The following is a 19872-nucleotide window of genomic DNA, read 5'->3' as shown; positions in this document are numbered from 1 at the left end:
AAGCTATGTTGTATTTTGTCCCAATTACTATTAACTTCAATGTCCTTAACTACTTTCTTCTTCAAATTTTTTTCCAAGACCTTGCATACTACAGATGTCAAACTAACGGGCCTGTAGTTACCCAGATTGCTTTTTTTCCCTTTCTTAAAAATAGGAACTATGTTAGCAATTCTCCAGTCATATGGTACAACCCCTGAGTTTACAGATTGATTAAAAATTCTTGCTAACGGGCTTGCAATTTCATATGCCAGTTCCTTTAATATTCTTGGATGAAGATTATCTGGGACCCCAGATTTAGTCCCATTAAACTGTTCGAGTTTGGCTTCTACCTTGGATGTGGTAATATCTACCTCCATATCCTCATTCCCATTTGTCATCCTGCAGTTATCCCTAAGCTCCCCATTAGCCTCGTTAAAGACTGAGGCAAAGTATTTGTTTAGATATTGGGCCATGCCTAGATTATCCTTAACCTCCACTCCATCCTCAGTGTTAAGCGGTCCCACTTCTTCTTTCTTTGTTTTCTTAGTATTTATATGGCTATAGAACCATTTACTATTGCTTTTAATTCCCTTTGCAAGGTCCAACTCTACATGGCTTTTGGCCTCTCTCACTTTATCCCTACATGTTCTGACCTCAGTAAGGTAGCTTTCCTTGCTAATCCCGCCCATCTTCCACTCCTTGTAGGCTTTCTGCTTTTTCTTAATCACCTCTCTGAGATGCTTGCTCATCCAGCTTGGTTTACAACCCCTGCCCATGAATTTTTTCCCCTTTCTTGGGATGTAGGCTTCCAATAGCTTCTGCAGCTTTGACTTGGAGTAATTCCAGGCATCCTCTGCCTTTAGATCCACAAGTTTTTCAGTCCAATCCACTTCCCTAACTAATTTCCTTAATTTTTTAAAGTTAGCCTTTTTGAAATAAAAAACCCTAGTCATGGATCTATTTTTGTTTATGCTTCCATTTAGTTTGAACTGAATTAGCTCATGATCACTCGAAGCAAGGTTGTCCCCTACAATCATTTCTTCTATGAGGTCCTCACTGCTCAGCAAAACCAGATCTAAAAAGGCGTCCTCTCTTATCGGTTCCTTCAGACTTGGTGAAGGAATCCATCAGCTATCGGATCCAGGAAAATCGGAGCCCTATTATTATTACTACTAGCACTCGTCCTCCAGTCTATATCTGGGAAGTTAAAGTCTCCCATGTTCGCACAATTCCCATTAGTATTTACTTCTTTTAAATCATCAAAGAGGTCTCTATCCACATCCAGATCGGACCCCGGCGGTCTCTAGCCCACCCCAAGCACTATCCCAGGGGAGGCTCTAGTAGCTTTCTTCCCCAATGTGATTTTTGCCCAGACGGTCTCTGTCTTATCCATTCCATCGCTTCTTATTTCTTTACAGTCTACCTCATCCTTGATAGACAATGCTACTCCACCACCTTGACCTTTATTTCTGTCTTTCCTAAACAGCACAAACTCTTCAATACCTGCAGTCCAGTCATGACGACTATTCCACCCTGTTTCCGTTCTCCCTAGAATATCTGGTTTCACTTCCTGCACCGGTAGATCTAGTTCCTCCATTTTGTTACCCAGGCTCCTCGCATTGGTGTACAAACATCTTCATTTTTGCCGTTTAGCTTCGCTCACATTCTTTACCCTATTGGGCACAGGCATTCTACCGCCAATATTACCTATTAGACTGGTATGTACACTGCCTTTCCTCCTTATGTCCGTCTCCTACCCACAGCTGTATGCTTTCTTAATTCGTTTTCTTCCGCCTCAAAGAGAATAACTGGCGTGGAGATTACCTGGACATCTCCCAACCATCTCCCCTGAATTCCTAGTTTAAAGCTCTCTTGATCAGTTCTGCCATCCTCCATCCTAGGAGTCTATTTCCCTCCTTACTCAGGTGAAGGCCATCCCGAGAGAACCGTCCTCTGTCCATGAACGCTTCCCAGTGGCTATACATCCCAAAGCCCTCCTTATAGTACCACTGCCTGAGCCATCTGTTGAGCATCATAATCTTGTTGCCCTTCTCTAGGAACAGGAAGAATCCCACTGAAGATCACCTGAGCCTCGATTTCCTTTAGCATCTTCCCCAGCCTGGCATGGTCTCCCTTGATACGTTCCAGCGAGAATCTAGCCGTATCATTTTTTCCCACATGAAGGATAATCAATGGATTCTTTCCCGCTCCCATTAGGATCCTCTTCAGCCTCAGGTCCGCATCCTGTATCTTAGCACCCGGCAGGCAGCACACCCTTTTGTTCACTGGATCAGGTCTGATTACAGGCCTGTCTATTCTTCTCAGTAATGAGTCCCCAATCACTTAGACCTGCCTTTTCCTGGTGATGGTATGATTCTCCAATCAATGCCCTGTTCCATCTGGCCTCATGTCCTCTTGATTCCTATTGTCCCTTGCAATCCTCTGCAACCCATCCTGTATCCTCCTGGGGCTCATATTTGGTGTTGTTATCTCCATTGACTCTTGCCCTCTTCCAATAAGACTATCTACTCTTCTCTTTTTCCTTTCCCTCTCACCTTCAGTGACCACTTGCTGTGCTCATTCTTCATTTTCCAACTCTGCAAACCTGTTCCTGAGCTCTATTTCTCCTTCACTGCCCCGTCTTTTCCTCTGCCTGGTTCTCTTAGTCACATACTTCCACTGTCCACTTTCCTCACCCAGCAGTATCCCCTCAGGGTTCTTCGGTCCTGCTTCCATCTGCAAGTCTGAGCTTTTCCCTTCAGCCTCCTCATGGCTTCGCTCCATCATCCGCTCGAACCCCCTTCTAAACTCAACCAGTCTCCACCTGCATCTCTAATCCTCGGATCTTCTCTTCCGTCAGCTCTATCAGGCGGCACTTCATGCAGATGAAATTCTTTCCAGGTACCCTCTCCAGGATCATGTACATGCCACAGCTTCTACATCCAGTCATCTTCATTGTGTCTTCCACTACTTGGGTCACTACCATTGCTGCCTCTGTGTCTGTCATCGCCTTCCCACCTCAGTCCTGTTAGTCTGGGAAACACCAACCAAACCAAAACACCCACCCACAGACTTGGAGGGCACCTCTGCACTGCAGCGGTTAGGGGTGCTCACGCTAATGCTCTAAAAACAGCAGATAGTGCAGCTCAGGCTCTGAAGCCTGGGCTGGGGGATTTGAGAGCCCGCACTCCAGCTTGAGCCACACCTTTGGCTGTGAGGAGGAGAGGAGTTCAGGCTTCGTTGCTGATACTGGGGGGGGGGGTGTTTTGTGGACATTTGTGCACTGAGCTCCTCCCTCCCCCAACTCACCCCACATTCTGTAAGCCAGAGCACTCTGACTTTCAGGACATTTAAAGCTTGCATTGGAGATTGGCGACCCAGTGTGGATAAAACAAGAAGTGACCCAACTTCCTCCTCAAAGCCCAGCCCCAAAGAGAACATTTCAGGGTTTAAAAACTTTCCGCTACCTTTCATTTCCGCTCACGTCCCCGGGCAGCAGCTTGTCCTGCCACTGGCTGCCATTATGATTGGCATGTGTCTGAGTTGTGCTTCCCGTTGCAGGTTTCCACTTTGATTATCAGCCTCAAGCGAATTGCCACAGTTCCGCCCTAATGCGTGGGGAGAGGGGGAAAGAAATCCGACATTAATTCCCTGTGGGACAGTAGGTAACTGCACATGCAAAGACATGACCCAAACATCCTAAAAACAAAATGGCCGACACCATGGGCACATCCTATTGGGAAGACCAGTTTCTTCCAGTTGGTGGCCAGATGCTGGAATGGACATGATGGAGCCCCCGTTCTGAATTGTGTCTCGCTGTGCATATGCATTTCCTCCCATATCTGTCCCACAGCGGAGCGGCTTCCTCCCGCCCCTCCCTGCCCCCCCCCCCACTTCTGAGCCAGTGTCTGAATGTCTTGTGCTGCTTGGGTCATTTCAGGGAAGGCCAAACATTTTGCAATCTGGCTGCAGTAGGGCACAGATATTTTTAAACTGACCGGGAATCCTCTCTCTTTTTTTTTTTTTTTTCTAAAGATGCCTTTTATCCCCCAAATGGCAGACACGGGGTCAGGAGCTACAGCAGGTCAGCATTAATCTTTCAGATGTGCTGTGGGCTTGTCTGGGATTTGCCCTCGTCATTCGGCAGAGGCCAGGCCCCACTGAGTGAAGACAGAATAACTCCATTTGATAGCCTCAGTATTATTTTTAAGTGACATTAATGCCCTGATCCTGCTCTCAACAGAAGTTTTGCCAGGAGCTTCAATGGGAGCTTTCCCAAAGTTTGTTGGGGTTTGCATTGCGGCCCTCAGCCTGGGCCCAATTCTGTGCTCGATGCATTTTAAGGCAAAGTCTGGATTCTGCGTCAGCTGAATTCACCAAACAGATTTTGCACTGAAATGTAATATGAACGCATCACTGACCTTTCTGCAGTGCTTTTCGTCCAGGAGTCACAGCACAGACAAGTCCTTTACATGTTCAAAGCACTGTCCAAACACTGATCAATGAAGCTTCCCAACCCCTTGTGTGAGGCAGCGGAGTGTTCATTATCCCTATTTTACAGATGGGGAAACTGAGGCACAGCGAGCTACATGATGTATCCCTAGCTCACACAGCGAGTCTGAGTTGAATGTAGAATGAAGAAGTCCTGACTAACCACCAGACCACTGCCACTATGTACAGGAAATATAATCTGGGCCGAGACGCCAAGGTCCAGAGGATGGAAATGGAAGGTTTGGTAGATGTCATTCTACTGGCACTCAGCGTTTGCAGCCCCACTCCTCTTAGCCTGGCATTTGGGGTGAGGGCTCTCCCTGTTGGCAGTAGGAAGAATGGCTCCCAGATGTGGTCTGTGTCCCTGTTCCTAGGAGGGATGCCCCTATTGGCGGCAGAATCTCAGGGGTACAGTAGGTGAAGTGATTGCTTGGGGGCTGGGGGGGGGGTAGCACATTGAGACAGAGGGTGCTGTATGTAGAAGCGTAAGTGCACTATGTGAGGGGATTCATCCACTGGACCTGGCCAGGCTCAGCACCTGCCTTTGAGGGATGCATTCAACGCTGCTGCCTGCAGTCTCGGAAAGGGGTAAAGCCAGGAACTGGTGACTCAACAGATCGTTTGTCTTCTCCCCTCCCAGCTGCTCTCGGAGAGCCAGACCAACATGGCCCGGCTGGTGAGCTCTGTCAGCGACGTTCTGGACACGTTGCAGAAGGATCGAGGCATGGCCAGGCCTCGGCTCAAAGCCGACTTGCAGAGATCTCCAGTCCGGGGAGCCCGGCCCCGGGGTTGTTCCAATGGTGAGACAGCCTCCTCCTCTCCTTTCCTGCACTTCAGGCCAATAACCCTAGGCAGAGGGGAACAGAAGTGACATTACTAGCGGCTTCCTCACAGCAAGGCCCAGACCATGCCAGCTGGGAACCGACAGCGTGGTCAGGGCAGTGCAGAGAGACTCACCCCACTTTGTAGTGGTCCAGCAAAGCCCAGCATTTCCCAGAGAGCTACTCTGGGTTCGTGACCCTGTTCTGCTGGGCAGTGGAGGCATTCGGGGACACGGTGCATGGAGCGAGCCCATGAGCAATGTTCCAACCACAGAGCCATGGCCCAGGTGGCCTGTCATTGCTGGACACTGCAGCACTGGTGCCTACAACCACGGGCTCGTGAGCTGGATGGGCCTGGATCTCTCCTGTCCTCAGTCACCCAAGCAGAGAATATCCCACCTACAGCTCCCACATGGGGCGCTCCACCCAGCAGAGCACAGGGGAGTTTCTTTGCTGTGTCTGCATTAGCTGGCCAGATCCTGCAGAGAATGGGGGGGGATGTCCACACACAATCTGATTCTACCATTACGCACACACGTTCGCATGCACGCATGCCCAGTTCCACTCCCCAGCCCAAGACAGGGTGACCATACACCCCGTTTTGGCCGGGACAGCCCCTTTTTTAAGCCCTGTCCCAGCCATCCCAACTTTTTTGACAAAAGTGGGCATTTGTTCCGTTTGCTCTTGCCAACTTCATCAGTTGGCAAGAGCAAATGGGACAAATGATCAGGGGAGGCAGGGCTCAAGAGAGCAGCGATGCCAGCCCCAGCCTCGTACGGGGGGCAGGGAGAGCACAGGCAAGCAGTAACACCAGCCCCGCCCGGGGAGGAGGGGCCAGGGCTTGGGTGAGTGGCTTGGGCCATCCCCGTTGGGGAGGGGGGCAGAGTGCCTCAGGCTAGGCCCACGCAGTGTCCTGTTTTCCCTTTGAAGAAATATGGTCACCCTGGCCCCAAGATCATCCGGAGATCCTCTGAAGCGCTCCTCCTCAGAGATGATAAAACCAAAGACCTAACTTCAAATCCCCCAAGGCCTCTGGGCCAGCTCCACAAACACAGTCACATAGTTGTCCAGAAATTACGCAAGCCCCTGGGGCAATGGAAGGCAGCTCCCCCCAACTCACACCCTCTTGCTGCTGGGCGCAGGTCCCTTTGCTAATAGGGAAGTGTAATCACCTTTAGCAAATCAAGCACCAGAAGGACCCAGGTGTCTCCTCTCTACTGCCTGCAGTGGAAAAATATTTCTGGGTCCTAGCTACCCCTGGAGCCCTTCTGTAAAGGTCCAGGCCACTTTACATGATGTGACACTTTACATAATGTGACACGTATCATGGCTGTGAGAAGCCCCAGTGGGGCTGCACATCGCATCACACATGCACCTGTATTGTAGGCATGGCCTATTATTAAGGTTGTTTGACACTTCCCTGATAAGGTCTGATTTTCAGTTGCTTAGAACTTTGGCAAACTTTAACCCTTTGGGCCAAAATTTTCCACGCCAGGTGTCGGCCTCAGGCTGAATTGTTTTGGAAAATTTCAACCTAAACAGTGCCGATGTTTTTGAGAATGAGTCTAAGGAAAATGTACACTGTGTTGCCCGTGTTAAAAAAATATCCTGTTGACTTTTTCTTTGAAAAGCTCTGGCATCCTCCTGCTTTGCAGCAGATACATAAAATTTGGCAGGGGTTGGACCTTTGTGTCAGGCATGTGCCTTTTGCTGGCCCCATGAAAAGCTGCCAAAATTTGGCCAGGTTATAACCTTTTGAAAAATAAGTTTGCACATGCTCTGTCGAGACTTCTTAGATTTTAGCAGCTAAATTCTCCAAAGAGTCTGTCCACGCTGAGCATGCTCCACAATGCAATTTCCCTGCAATTGCTGCTTTAGAGCTGGTCCACACAAAGGTGACAGCCTACTACTCCTGTTGATTACTCAGTTAGCTCAAGTGGCAGGTCTAGGCAGCAAATCTAACGGTTCTAACCCTGCCGATGAACCCTGTGAGTGTCAATATGATGCCACACAATGGAATTTGTCTTCTAGGTTTGCTTTAAAAAAACAAAAAACTAGGAAATTGCACCCAACACAACTAAACTAAAAGACCATTATTAAGGTTGCAAAATCAAGCATTCAGACTTTAGGAAATCCCACAGTTAAGGTTGCCTGTGCAATGTCTGACATTGGGCACCCAAAATCGGTGCATACTCTGTGCCTCAGCTCCCCATCTATAAAATGGGGATAATACTACCCGCTTGCCTCACAGGGGTGGTGTGAAAGTCAGCGAATGTTTGTGAAGCACATGGATTCTATGGTGATGAGCACTCCAGAAAATCTCAAGAGGAAGTTTATTCTGTTTTCACAGCAGGGTGAATAGTATGCAATAAACAAGGCCTGGACCACATGCTGAACAACAAAAAGAAAGATTGAATAGCTTCTCATTAAGTGTGTGCCATCCGTCCTGTGCACGTAATGAGGCAGAGAGGTCCTATGGAAAAAATACATGCTTATGTAATTAAAGACCCTATCATACTGTGTATACACAAGGGGGTCAAATTAAGGACACCCAGGCAGCTTTAATTCTGGTGTTTCCTAACGCTAGAGCACTTGACTTTGCAATCTTACTAGTGTTCTTTTCGCCGAGTGGCTGGCCTATAGTATACAGGGCCATGCAAAGGATGGCCGTTCTGTTTCGGGAAGGATTTCGAGCATTTGAACTTTGGCTTTGTTCTGAATCAGACTGAAAACTTAGAAATCCTCGACGGAAAATTCCCCCTCCCCCCAAAAAAATTCAATTTGGGTTTCTCAAAATGTTTCAATTTAAATTTCAACTTTAATTTTATATTTAAATTGCATCCGTGCCAACAAACACACTGATACTGTGTGTGCTATACATATACACTGTGTGTATGCCCCCTGCCCCCCCATCTAGCTACACTGCACTTCCTGCAGGCGCCCCCTCGCCAATGCAATACATACACCCACACCAGCTATGGGAGCAAGCAGCCCCTTCCACTGCACTCATCTGCCTGGCAGGGAGGCCTCGGTGACATGGTGCTGGGAGAGGGGAGAGTGCATATGGTGGGTTAGCCATAGCTTTCCAGCAGGGAGGCCAGCAGGCTCCCTCTCGGTGCCTTATCACTGCCACAGATGGTCCCTAGAAGCCACCGAGACCTCAGCTAGGACGCTGCTTGCCCCGAGCCTAGGAGGAAAGAGAATGAGATGAGAGGGGGCTGAGTGGGCCGTGAGCAGCCAATTAGATCAGGCAGTGGGGGTGAGAGCCAGAAACCAACCGCGAGGCTCTAATTTAAACAATTAATTAGCCTTACATTGCTCTCCCTTCCCTCCCATGCCACGCTCCAGGCTCGCGGCCCCGGGACTGCTTTGACATCTACTTGAGCGGACAACAAGAGGACGGCATTTACTCCATCTTCCCCACTCATTATCCCTCAGGCTTCCAGGTCTACTGTGACATGACGACGGAGGGAGGCGGGTGGACGGTAAGTTGGTTGCCTGCATTGCTGAGTCGCTCTGCCATAGGAAATGGCACTCGTTAACGCATAACTCTGCCAGCCTCTGAGACACCCTGCCAAGCAATGGCCTATGACCTTGCACGGTGGGGTGGGAGCAACAGCACAGAACAGATCCCAAGGGCTGTGCCCAGTGGAGAATAGAGAAGGCGGTTCCCTGAGCTTCAGCTAGACATCCGCTGCTGGTGCATGGGGGCAGAGTGCCAACACACTGCCAAAGGTAGACCGATGGTGCTGACCGGTGGCGGGGGCTCTGTGAGGTTCAGGAGTTGGGTTCAGCTGTACACCAAAGGCCCTGTTGTCTTGCCTGGGTTTAGAAGTCACTCGGAGTTACTCAGTTCCCAAGGTGGGAGCGTAGGGCTCTGTGCAGTTGGGCAGCCCATCCATATCCAGCTCTACTGCATGGACCCAGTGGGGCTGGACATCTCAGTAGAACAACCCAGGCACCCCTCCTGGTATCTCCTGCCCTCGGTCGGCCCAAAGACAATCCTACACCAAACTCTCCCCTGCTGTTCCAACTCATGAGATCTGGGTTCAAATCCCAGCTCTGCACCAGACTGCTTCTGGGACTTGGGAAAGTCGCTGCATCTCTCTGTTCCTTAGCTTCCCTGTCAGTGAAAGGAGGGCCATATTTCCTTCCTGCCAGCCTGCATCTGTCTCATCTTTGTAGGAGGCAAGCTCTTCGGGGCAGGGGCTGGCTGTTAGGGTATGTCTACACTGCAGTTAGACACCCATGGCTGGCCTGTGTCAGCTGATTCAGGCTCGTGGTGTAGTGTAGATGTTCTGACTCTGGCTGCAGCCCGAGCTCTGGGACCCTCCCACCTCAAAAGGTCCTAGATTGATGTACACTGCAATTAAATAGCCTCTTAGCCTGAGCCCCGTGAGTCTGAGCCAGCTGGCATGGGCTAGCTACGGGTTTTTAATTGCAGTGTAGATATACTCTAGCAAAGTGGAGTCCTGATCTCCGATGGGGCTGGTGTAATCCAGAGTGAGTAATCAGCTGCAATGCCGCACTTGGAGGAGGGCAGGAAAGAGGGGGAGCAGCTGGACACTGTTGCCATTGCACAGATTGGGGGTTATATTCTGCCCTGTAGCCACATAAACACAAAGAGCAGCAGGAGGACACTAGGCGTTAAGTGGCCAGCCCAGGCGACGGAGTCACGACTCCTGGGTTCCATTCCCAGCTCTGCCGGGCTGGCTGAGTGTGGGCGAGTACCTTCCCATCTCTGTGCCTCGTTTACCCAGCTGTAACGTGGCCATGACAGTTCACGTGCCTCGCAGGGCCGGCCTGTCTGAAAAGTGCTTTGCCACTCTCTGATGGGGGGCACAAAGTAGGATCAGCTGAGACACACTGAAGAGTCTCGAACAGTCCCTTCTCCACAGCCCCCGGCATGGCAGGGCCAGGACTGTGCCAACTGACAGAGAAGGGTTGGGTGGTGCAGGGCGCACACTCCCGGGGCGGGACCCCGGAGGCAGGAGAGGCTGGCAAAGCAAGTGTAGGGTGAGGTGAAATGATTGATCAGGAGGGATGGAAGAGGGAAAGCCGAGGTGAGGAGAGACAGAAGGGATGTTCTTGCTTAACAAGCGCCTCTCAGCGCTCTTGCTGTTTGCGTAGCCAGCTTGCGGGGGGGAGGGGGGGAGTCCAGAACCCCCTCCCTTTTAGGGCTCCAGAGGTTTCTGAGAGAGCACGAGCAGGAGAAGAGGGGGTAGGCAGTGATTGGGTGTGGAACAGAGAGTGGCCAGGGGAGAAGGGATGCAGACAGGCTTGGGGGAGAAAAAGGGAGGTGCAGTCAAGAGCTGGCAGCCTCAGGCAAAAGGGTCAGTGAGGAATCCTGATTGGACGTAGCTCTTTCCTTTGGATCGATGGAGCCAAGGCCTCGATTCCATAAAGCATCAGGAGAAATTTGCAACAATGCCTGTTGCAAGAGCCCGTGACGGCTGAACATTAACAGCCGCTCTCCCTCCATCAGATCCAATCTGCCTCAGCGCCATCCCGACACCACTTGAGATCAGAGACCAGCCAATGGGAACTGGTGGGAGACTCACTCCTGGGCTTTTTTTCTCTTCTCTGGAAAAGGAGCACGGAGAAAGCCTGGCCCCAGGACCCATCCGTTCTCCTCACTCCTAGATCCACTCGCCTGGCCTTCAAAACTCGCCCTTCATAGGGTCACCACTGCCCGGAGCTGGTCCAGCTTTCTCTGGCATGCTGAGGGGCCCAGAGATGGCGCCACTTTCCCCACGATGAGGAGCTTTGTCCCACAGCCCCCCATACTTAGCCCTGCCTTCCCTGACACCCTGAGGGACCTGTGACACTGCCCAAAGCAGGCCGTACATTCCCCATCACCTTGAGGGGGCCAACCCCACTGCCCAGAGCAGACGCTACCCACCCATGACCTGAACATACTAAGGGCTTGTCTACACAGTGACATTTACTGGCATCACTCCACTGGTCAGATTATGTACATGAACCAGTATAATGCCAATAAATTTCCCCTGGAGACATGCTGAGAGACAGGGCCAAGGATTCCTGGTTCACCCGTCCCCCACACACTGTTTGTCAATAGGGGGGCACTGGGGGACGGGTGGCCTGCCTGGCTCAAACAGGGCAAGATTTCACTCGGAGCCAGTGTGGGGAAGCAAGCCCCCTAGAGGCAGCGCTACTGGCTGACACAGGCTCCTGGCCACCCTACGGCTCAGCTGGCCCTGCACTAACTGCCGAAGACTCTCCTCACCCTGTCCGCTGACTTATTGTCTTTATGGAGTGTGACACGAAGGCCACCTAATCCCAACAGCGTGCAGCTGCCAATGACATGGAGCCGGCCAGCTACAGGAGTCAGTAGGGAGGGACCTTGGAAAGGGCACACGAGGGGAGGGCAGTGAGACTCAGCCGGGGGTCAGGCGAGGCAAGGCTGCCCTCACCCCTGGCTGTGAGGTGAGGAAGGAGGCCAGTAGGGGAGACACCACAGCACAGTCCCCAGGCTGAGACTGCCCTGGAGGGGCCTGAAAATCCTGGCCTGGCCTTCCCCGAGTGCCTCCTCACCCAGCCTGCGAGGACAGCCAGGGCTTCCCCAGGTGTGAAGTGGCACCTGCCCAAGATGACGCATTACTCAGGGAAAGCTTAAGGCAACCCAGAAGAGGCATGCTGAGGCCAGGAGATCTGTCTCCGAGACAGGCTGCAGCTGGGAGCGCCTTGGGTTGGACTGGTGGGGGCTGCGCCCTGGCTGGTGGGAGAACCGGCCGAGTCTGGGCCGCGCCCTTTAGGTCACGCTCGGCTGGTGAGTCAGCCCCTTGGAACCGGGCTGTGAAATGCCCCCCCAGCTGGGTGCTGGAGGAAATAAACCCCCAGGATCTGATGCCTGTAAGGAGCTTTCAGCAGTGGGGGAGGGGAAGGAGCTTAGCTGCTCTGCTGTGAGGAGACCAAAGCGGTTTGCAGTGTGCGTGGCAAGTGCCTGGCTCCTCTGGGGAGCCCAGGCCATACAGTGGCCATCAGCCTTGGCTCTGAGTGCAGATCACAGAGGAGGGCCACTACCATCATGCCATTGGTACAGAGGGTGAAACTGAGGCACGGAGCAGGCAGGCCTGACTTTCAGAGATGCTGAGAACACACTACCCCACTTAAAGTCAAGGGGAGCTGCAAGTTCTCTGCACCCATGGGGATCAGGCCAAGAGGCTTACCCAACCTCACACAGCCAGGAGGAGAACCCAGGAGTCCTGACCACTGCACTCATCATCTATTAACTGAACCACACTGCCCGGTAATATAACCCCCAACCACATGGTCGGGGTGGATCCCGGGGGCTTCTGAAAGGGAAGCAGGGGAGCCAGATTTTCAAGAAGAGTTCGGCACCCAACCTGCACCCTGTGTGCTGAGCTCTGCTGAGGATCCCTGCCCAAGTGCCGCGTTCCTGTCAGCTGGGAGTCAGAGACAGGCAGTGCCAGGGTTTGGCAGGGTCCGTGGCAGAGGCAGGACTGTTCCATTAAACACAAGATGTTGGTGCATCTGCCTGGTGGGGCGCTGGGTGGGAAAAGGGAAACTGCTCGGCCTCCCCACTGTGGAGGGAGAAGGCTTGGGAAGGGGGTGAAGAGATTGAGGGGGATTCCCTAAGGAGAACTGTGCGTGAGGCCCCCAGACTCCGGCTGTCAGCCCTGGCTCCTGGGGGAGCAGCCGCCTACCAGGTGGGATGAGAGGATTAGCCAAACACCGTCTCCAAGGCCGTCCCAGTCAGCGGGACCGGGGCTGAGCTAGACACTCAGCGTTGAGGGAGCTGAAGAAAATGATTTAGTGTCAGGCTGCATCAGAGCTTCTGTGCCTGTGCCAAGTACCTCAAAGGGCCAGGCCAGCAGCGAGACAACATGGCCCTGCCCTGGGGCCAGCAGCGACCGGAGGCACAGCCCCAGGCAGCAATCCCTGAACAGCCCTGCTCTCGGGGAAACGGCTGAGATGGAGCAAGCTCTGCTCGTGGGAGCAGGAAGGCCCCAATCCTGCAATTAGAACCTCATGGCTGGCAGGATCGGGACCTGCCCTGGCACTGACCACCACCATGGTCTGTGCCAGTGGGGAGAGAAGAGACCAGCATTCACTACCCCTTGGGAAGAAGTTTTGTCTTGTGGTGAGAGCAAGGGACTGGGAACCAAGACTCCGGGGTTCGCTCTGCCATTGACACGCTGGGTGGCCTTGGGCAAGGCATGGCCCCTCTCTGTGCCTCAGTTTCCCCATCTGGGGCTATCCCTACTTGGCTATTGAAGGTTACTGAACTTTGCACACTGCTAGTATCAGTGACTCAGGGATGAAAGAGGTGTCAGGCTCAGCTGGAAGCAGGGGGGCAATGTGTGGAGGTGTTGGGTCCTTGGGGTGTTGAGTCACGGAGGCTGCAGTAAAGTCATACACATCACTTGGAGTCATGCAGCCTGGGATTGATTTTTTTAAGCTATTCCTTTTGACATGTGGGGATATTTGCATACGGGTGGGTGGACGTGCTGGCAGTGGCTGAACCAGTTTCACTGGAGAGCTGTTGAGCTAAGCCCGGGGTCGCATGCAAGGCTCAGAGACAAAGACCAGGCCAGCAAAGAAATTGGATTCCTCCAAGGCCCTAGCCCAGGCATACTAGTCAGCACATCTCAAGGACATCAGGGCAGGGAGCAGGCCAGACTAGAGGGGGAAACCAATCCCAGCCCATGAGTCCAGGCCAGGGGCTTTCACACTGTTATCACTGCCTTCCAGTGGCCCCTGGGCTCCTTACCTGCTACAGCCCAGTCGGTGCCGGTGCTGACCTGATGTCTGACTGGAGAAAGAGGCTCCCCTGCTGCCTTCTGCCATGTGTCTGGTCAGATGTACAGGGCATGGAGGCCAAATAACTCGCAACCTGTAGCACAGTGGGTCAGATTTACAGCGTGAAAAGGGAGTGAATGCTGGTAGGGTGGCCTAGTGGGTACAGCACTGAACTGGGATTCAGGAGACCCGGGTTCTTATTCCTGGCTCTGCCACTGACCTGCTGGGTGACCTTCAGCAAGTCACGTGCCTGCCCGGTGTCTCAGTTTCTCCTTCGTCTTCCCTGTTTAAGTTATACTCTCTGCAGGCCAGGTGTGTCCATCCCCTAGGACAGTGAGGTCCCAACCTCTGCTGCGGCATCTGGGTGCTACTGTAATAACAGTTAATAATGAGGATTAAAACATATTCTAAAAGGGCACCTGCTGGAGGGGAGAGGCCCAAACTTCTCCTGGCTGCAGTAGGAGCAAGGTATTTATGAATCCCAGATTCAGGTGGACTCCATATTGTTCTCTCTTTAATGGCCCATCAGCCGTTACCTTCCCTCATACAACCTCTTTGGGTGTCCCGGGCCCAGAGCTCTCCTCTCTGACTGGTGCAGATTGGAACTGGAATGTGAGATTTCTTATCTGAGTGTGGGGCTTAATCGTTTTCACACTCCCTGCAAGGTAGCATTGCACTCACCTGCATTTAATGACTGCACCAGGCTCCTGGCAGGAAGTACGTTACCAGCTGACCCAAATCCTACTGCCTGGGCGGGTGACATCCCTCCACACCTTTGATTAACACCTCGTGTCATTTAGTGGAGTAACAATCGTATGACTAAGGAGGGTATCCAAGCAGGCCTTCAGAAAACCGGGCTGCTACTTACTTCCTGTGTTGGAAGCCTTTGCAAATTCTCTGTGAGCACCAGGGCTCCTTTAGGGCAAGGGCTTCAGAGGAGAGCCTGCAGCTCGGGACTGCTCTGTATCCCAAAGCAAACAAGGCAGGCTGGTGTCAGAGACTTGGCCACACGGTGCACGGGGGAAGGGCCCAGAATGGCAGTGTGTGGTCTGGGACTCCGTCAAATCCATTTCTAGCACACTGTCACTCCACCCGCCTGACCCGGAGAGCGCTGGGCACGGACCAAAACTAATCAGCCCCACCCCTGACTCAAGCGATGAGGAAGGGGACCCGGTTTGGATGGAGAGGGAGTCCCCACACCCAGGGATGCTGGGCATTGCTGTGCTGCCAATGGTTTGGGGCATGGTGATTTATTTATCTCACTGTCCTTTGCCCGGGCCCCGCTACAGCCCCCAGGGATGGTGCTTTGCGCACCAGTAACTCTACAGTGACAATCGAAAGGCGAGTGACTCCAGGCAGAGAGGGTGACGGTAAGCAGGAAAGATAAATATTTCAGCTCTGACTTTAATGGGAAGGGGAACAAATCCTTTTTGCTTAAGAGGGGGAGATCCATATTTTATGAGCTGGAGAAGAGCAGCGATGGAGCTGCTGAAGCTACAGCAAATACTATGCTCCCCCACCCCCCTTGGCTTGTTTGCTGCCTGCCTGCCTGCCTCAGGCTGGAGAGACCTAGAGCAACAGCATTCCCCCACACCTGCCCCATCTCTCCCACATGCCTCAGCCTGCTATCTCCCCTCTCCCCTGGCTAGATTTCCACCACTCTCCTCAGCCCCCTGCTCTGGCTTCAGCTGCAGGGCAGCCGAACCCTCTCCTCACTAGGCTAGGAGCGGACATCTCAGCCCCTGAATTCAGACACAGGAACCCTCAGTTCTGGGTACATCAGCCAGCCAGATGCTGTTCCTCTCCTCGCTCTGTGCCCCACCCCATGGCCCGCACACCCCCACAGACAACACCTCACCCGAGAAGGCTCGCTGTGATCTGTGCTCTCACAGCAGAGACCAGCATGGACCCAACCACAAGCAGGGCCATGGACTAATACTCTGCACTCAAGTAGCCTGTGTCATGTAAGGATCTCAAAGTGGGGGGGAAACCGAGGCACTGAGTGGGGGCACGGCCAATGGCCGAAGCAGGATTCCCTTTCCCCTACTCCAACCATTAGAAACTCTCCCCAGTCCCCTGCCCCAACTAGCAGCGACTCCTGCTCTGATCCACAATAGAACCTAGGAGTTCCTGCTTCTAGCCCCTTGCTCTGGCCACTAGTTCCCAGCACCAGCTGTCCCCACCATGGCGATGAACCCTGCTCAGGACTCCGGAGGATCAGGAAGGTGTGTTGATACCCACCGCGGTGTTTCTTGAGAGAACTCTGCATGTCGCTAAGCTGCCAGAGCATCTCTCTAATCGCCAAGCCCTCCTGGGGCCCTGAGCTGGTGAAGATGGGCCCCTCGCTGCCCTGAGCAGCGCACAGACAACTGGCCTAGTTACAAGTTAAGGTCAAAGCAGCTTAAAGGGGAGCCTCATGGCTGCCTCTGCCCCTGCCCTACTCCCTCCCTCTGCGCACAGGATCATGGCAGCCAATCGGAGCCAACATCCCTCCTGGAAATCAGCTTTGGGCCCCTTTCCAGCCAAGCAGCCTCCTCCCGTCAGCTGAGTCCAACGAAAGCCCTTTTAAAAGGGCTTAACTGCAGCTTCTCAAGTGCTCAGTGCAAGGATAAAAATTAAGGCTCTAATTCTAGAAGGTAAGTACAGCATGGATCAGAGGGAGCGCTGGCCACCTCTTCCATGCAGCACCCCCATCCCCACGTCTGCCATACGCTACCCTTAAGTCGGGACAGCAGACCTCTGCCAAATGCTTGCTTGCAGGGTCTTGCTGGAGAAGCCTGTGCAGGGGGTGATGCACACCAGTGGTGCTGTATCAATGCTGCCAGAAACATGGCCAGATCAGCTGGCTGAAGTTACCCATCTGCTCAGGGTGAGCCCTGAGGGAGTGCACAGGAGCTGGGTGTGCAGCTAATGGCAGAAATGCCCAGCATTAACCCAATCAGCAGGCACTGCTGGGGCACCCTTCATCCGAGGGCCAGACTCCCTGCCAAGTGACCCCGATGGCCATCCGGAGGGACTCTGGATTTACACCAGGGCATGCAAGGGTACAATCTGATCTCGCATCTCAACCCACCCCATTGAGAAGGGCAGCTACATCCCCGTTCAACAGATGTGGAAGCTCTAAACTCATAGACTTTAGGGCCAGAGGGGCCATCGTGATTAGCTAGTCTGACCCCCATGCACATCGCAGGCCACAGAACTTTACCCACCCACTCCTGTAACAGACCCCTAACCTCTGGCTGAGTTACTGAAGTCCTCAAATCATGGTTTAAACTTCAAGTTACAGAGAATCCACCATTTACACTAGTTTAAACCTACAAGTGACCCATGTCCCTTGCTGCAGAGGAAGGCGAAAACCCCCCAGCGTCTCTTCCAATCTGACCCAAGGGAAAATTCCTTCCCGACCCCAAATATAGTGATCAGTTAGACCCTAAGCATGTGGGCAAGACTCACCAGCCAGACACCAGGAAAAAATTCTCTGTAATAACTCAGAGCCCTCCCCAGCTAGTGTCCCATCACCAGCCGTCGGAGATATTTGCCGCTAGCAGTCGCAGATTGGCTACATGCCATTGTACGCAGTCTAATTATACTACCCCCTCCATAAACTTATCACGCTCAGTCTTGAAGCCAGTTAGTTTTTTTGCCCCCAGGCGGTTCCAGAACTTCACTCCTCTGATGGTTCGAAACCTTTGCCTAATTTCAAGCCTAAACTTGTTGATGGCCAGATTATATCCATTTGTTCGTGTCCACCTTGGCACTTAACTTAAATAACTCCTCCCCTCCCTGGCATTATCCCCGTGATGTATGTAGAGAGTAGGGGCCAACTCACCATTGTGCCAAGGCCTCTTTATGCCATACTGATGGGAACACCCCCTGCACAAAGGGGTTTGGCTCACTGGTGTCTGACTACTGGACAGTACTGGCCTTGGGGTGGGAGGGGGAGGCCCTGCCAGAGTGCACTGCTACAGGGAGTCACATGAAGCAAAGCCTAAGTTAGAGCAACCCCGGGGCTGCTCTAACTAATATCATGGGACCATGCCATCCCCAGGCTGTGGGAGTGGATAGGTGACTTGAAACCCCCTTTGTCCCTCCCTGCTCCATTCCTGCACTTCACACCTTGACACACCAATAGAGAAATGGAATACACAGAGTTTCACTGACTTGCCCGAGATCACCCAGGAAGTGAACACAGACCTGTGCTTTAACCTCCAGACCTCACTGCATCTAGGCCAGATTTCCAGAAGTGCTGAGAGCCCACGCCTCCCAGTGACCTCAGCTGATGTTGTGGGCACTCAGCACTTTTGGAAGTCAGGCCTCCTTTTGTTCTCCTCCAGACAGACTTTGAGAAAGTAACAAATTTTTTAGACAAAGGAAACGCAGTGGATCTAATTTACCTAGATTTCAGTAAGGCATTTGATACGGTGCCACACGGGGAATTATTAGTTAAATTGGAAAAGATGGGGATCAATATGAAAATTGAAAGGTGGATAAGGAATTGGTTAAAGGGGAGACTACAGCGGGTCCTACTGAAAGGTGAACTGTCAGGCTGGAGGGAGGTTACCAGTGGAGTTCCTCAGGGATCGCTTTGGGGACCAATCTTATTTATTACTGATCTCGGCACAAAAAGTGGGAGTGTGCCAATAAAGATTGCGGATGATACAAAGCTGGGAGGTATTGCCAATTTAGAGAAGGACCGGGATATCATACAGGAGGATCTGGATGACCTTGTAAACTGGAGTAATAGTAATAGGATGAAATTTAATAGTGAGAAGTGTAAGGTCATGCATTTAGGGATTAATAAGAATTTTAGTTATAAGCTGGGGACGCCTCAATTAGAAGTAACGGAGGAAGAGAAGGACCTCGGAGTATTGGTTGATCATAGGATGACTATGAGCCGCCAATGTGATATGGCTGTGAAAAAAGCTAATGTGGTCTTGGGATGCATCAGGCGAGGTATTTCCAGTAGGGATAAGGAGGTGTTAGCACCGTTATACAAGGCACTGGTGAGCCCTCACCTGGAATACTGTGTGCAGATCTGGTCTCCCATGTTTAAGAAGGATGAATTCAAACTGGAACAGGTACAGAGAAGGGCTACTAGGATGATCCGAGGAATGGAAAACTTGTCTTACGACAGGACACTCAAGGAGCTTGGCTTGTTTAGCCTAACCAAAAGAAGGTTGAGAGGAGATGTGATTGCTATCTATAAATATATCAGAGGGATAAATACCAGAGAGGGAGACGAATTATTTAAGCTCAGTACCAATGTGGACACAAGAACAAATGGATATAAACTGGCCATCGGGAAGTTTAGACTTGAAATTAGACAAAGGTTTCTAACCATCAGAGGAGTGAAGTTCTGGAACAGCCTTCCAAGGGAAGCAGTGGGGGCAAAAGACCTATCTGGCTTCAAGATTAAACTCGATAAGTTTATGGAGGAGATGGTATGATGGGATAACATGATTTTGGCAATTAATTGATCATTAACTATTCATGGTAAATAGGCCCAATGGCCTGTGATGGGATGTTAGATGGGGTGGGATCTGAGTTACTCCAGAGAATTCTTTCCTGGGTGTCTGTCTGGTGAATCTTGCCCACATGCTCAGGGTTCGGCTGATCACCATATTTGGGGTCAGGAAGGAATTTTCCTCCAGGGCAGATTGGAAGATGCCCTGGGGGTTTTTCGCCTTCCTCTGTAGCATGGGGCACGGTTCACTTGCTGGAGGATTCTCTGCACCTTGAAATCTTTAAACCACGATTTGAGGACTTCAATAGCTCAGACATAGGTGAGAAGTTTATT

The 19872-nt window shown here is 52.0% G+C and overlaps 1 protein-coding gene across 1 annotated transcript in view; it reads left to right on the top strand.

Moving 5' to 3' along the window:
* FIBCD1 (fibrinogen C domain containing 1) overlaps positions 1-19872 on the top strand; it is a 43763-nt gene that overhangs the window by 12356 nt on the left and 11535 nt on the right. Inside the window, exons 3-4 of the mRNA XM_073314478.1 lie at positions 5111-5270; positions 8640-8776. Of these exons, the coding sequence (XP_073170579.1) occupies positions 5111-5270; positions 8640-8776 (297 nt within the window). The remainder of the gene's footprint in view (positions 1-5110; positions 5271-8639; positions 8777-19872) is intronic.

Source organism: Lepidochelys kempii, chromosome 16, assembly GCF_965140265.1.
Source record: "Lepidochelys kempii isolate rLepKem1 chromosome 16, rLepKem1.hap2, whole genome shotgun sequence".
NCBI classification, from domain to species: domain Eukaryota; kingdom Metazoa; phylum Chordata; order Testudines; family Cheloniidae; genus Lepidochelys; species Lepidochelys kempii.
Note: the sequence above shows the minus strand (reverse complement) of the source record. Positions and strands in the feature narration are given on the sequence as shown.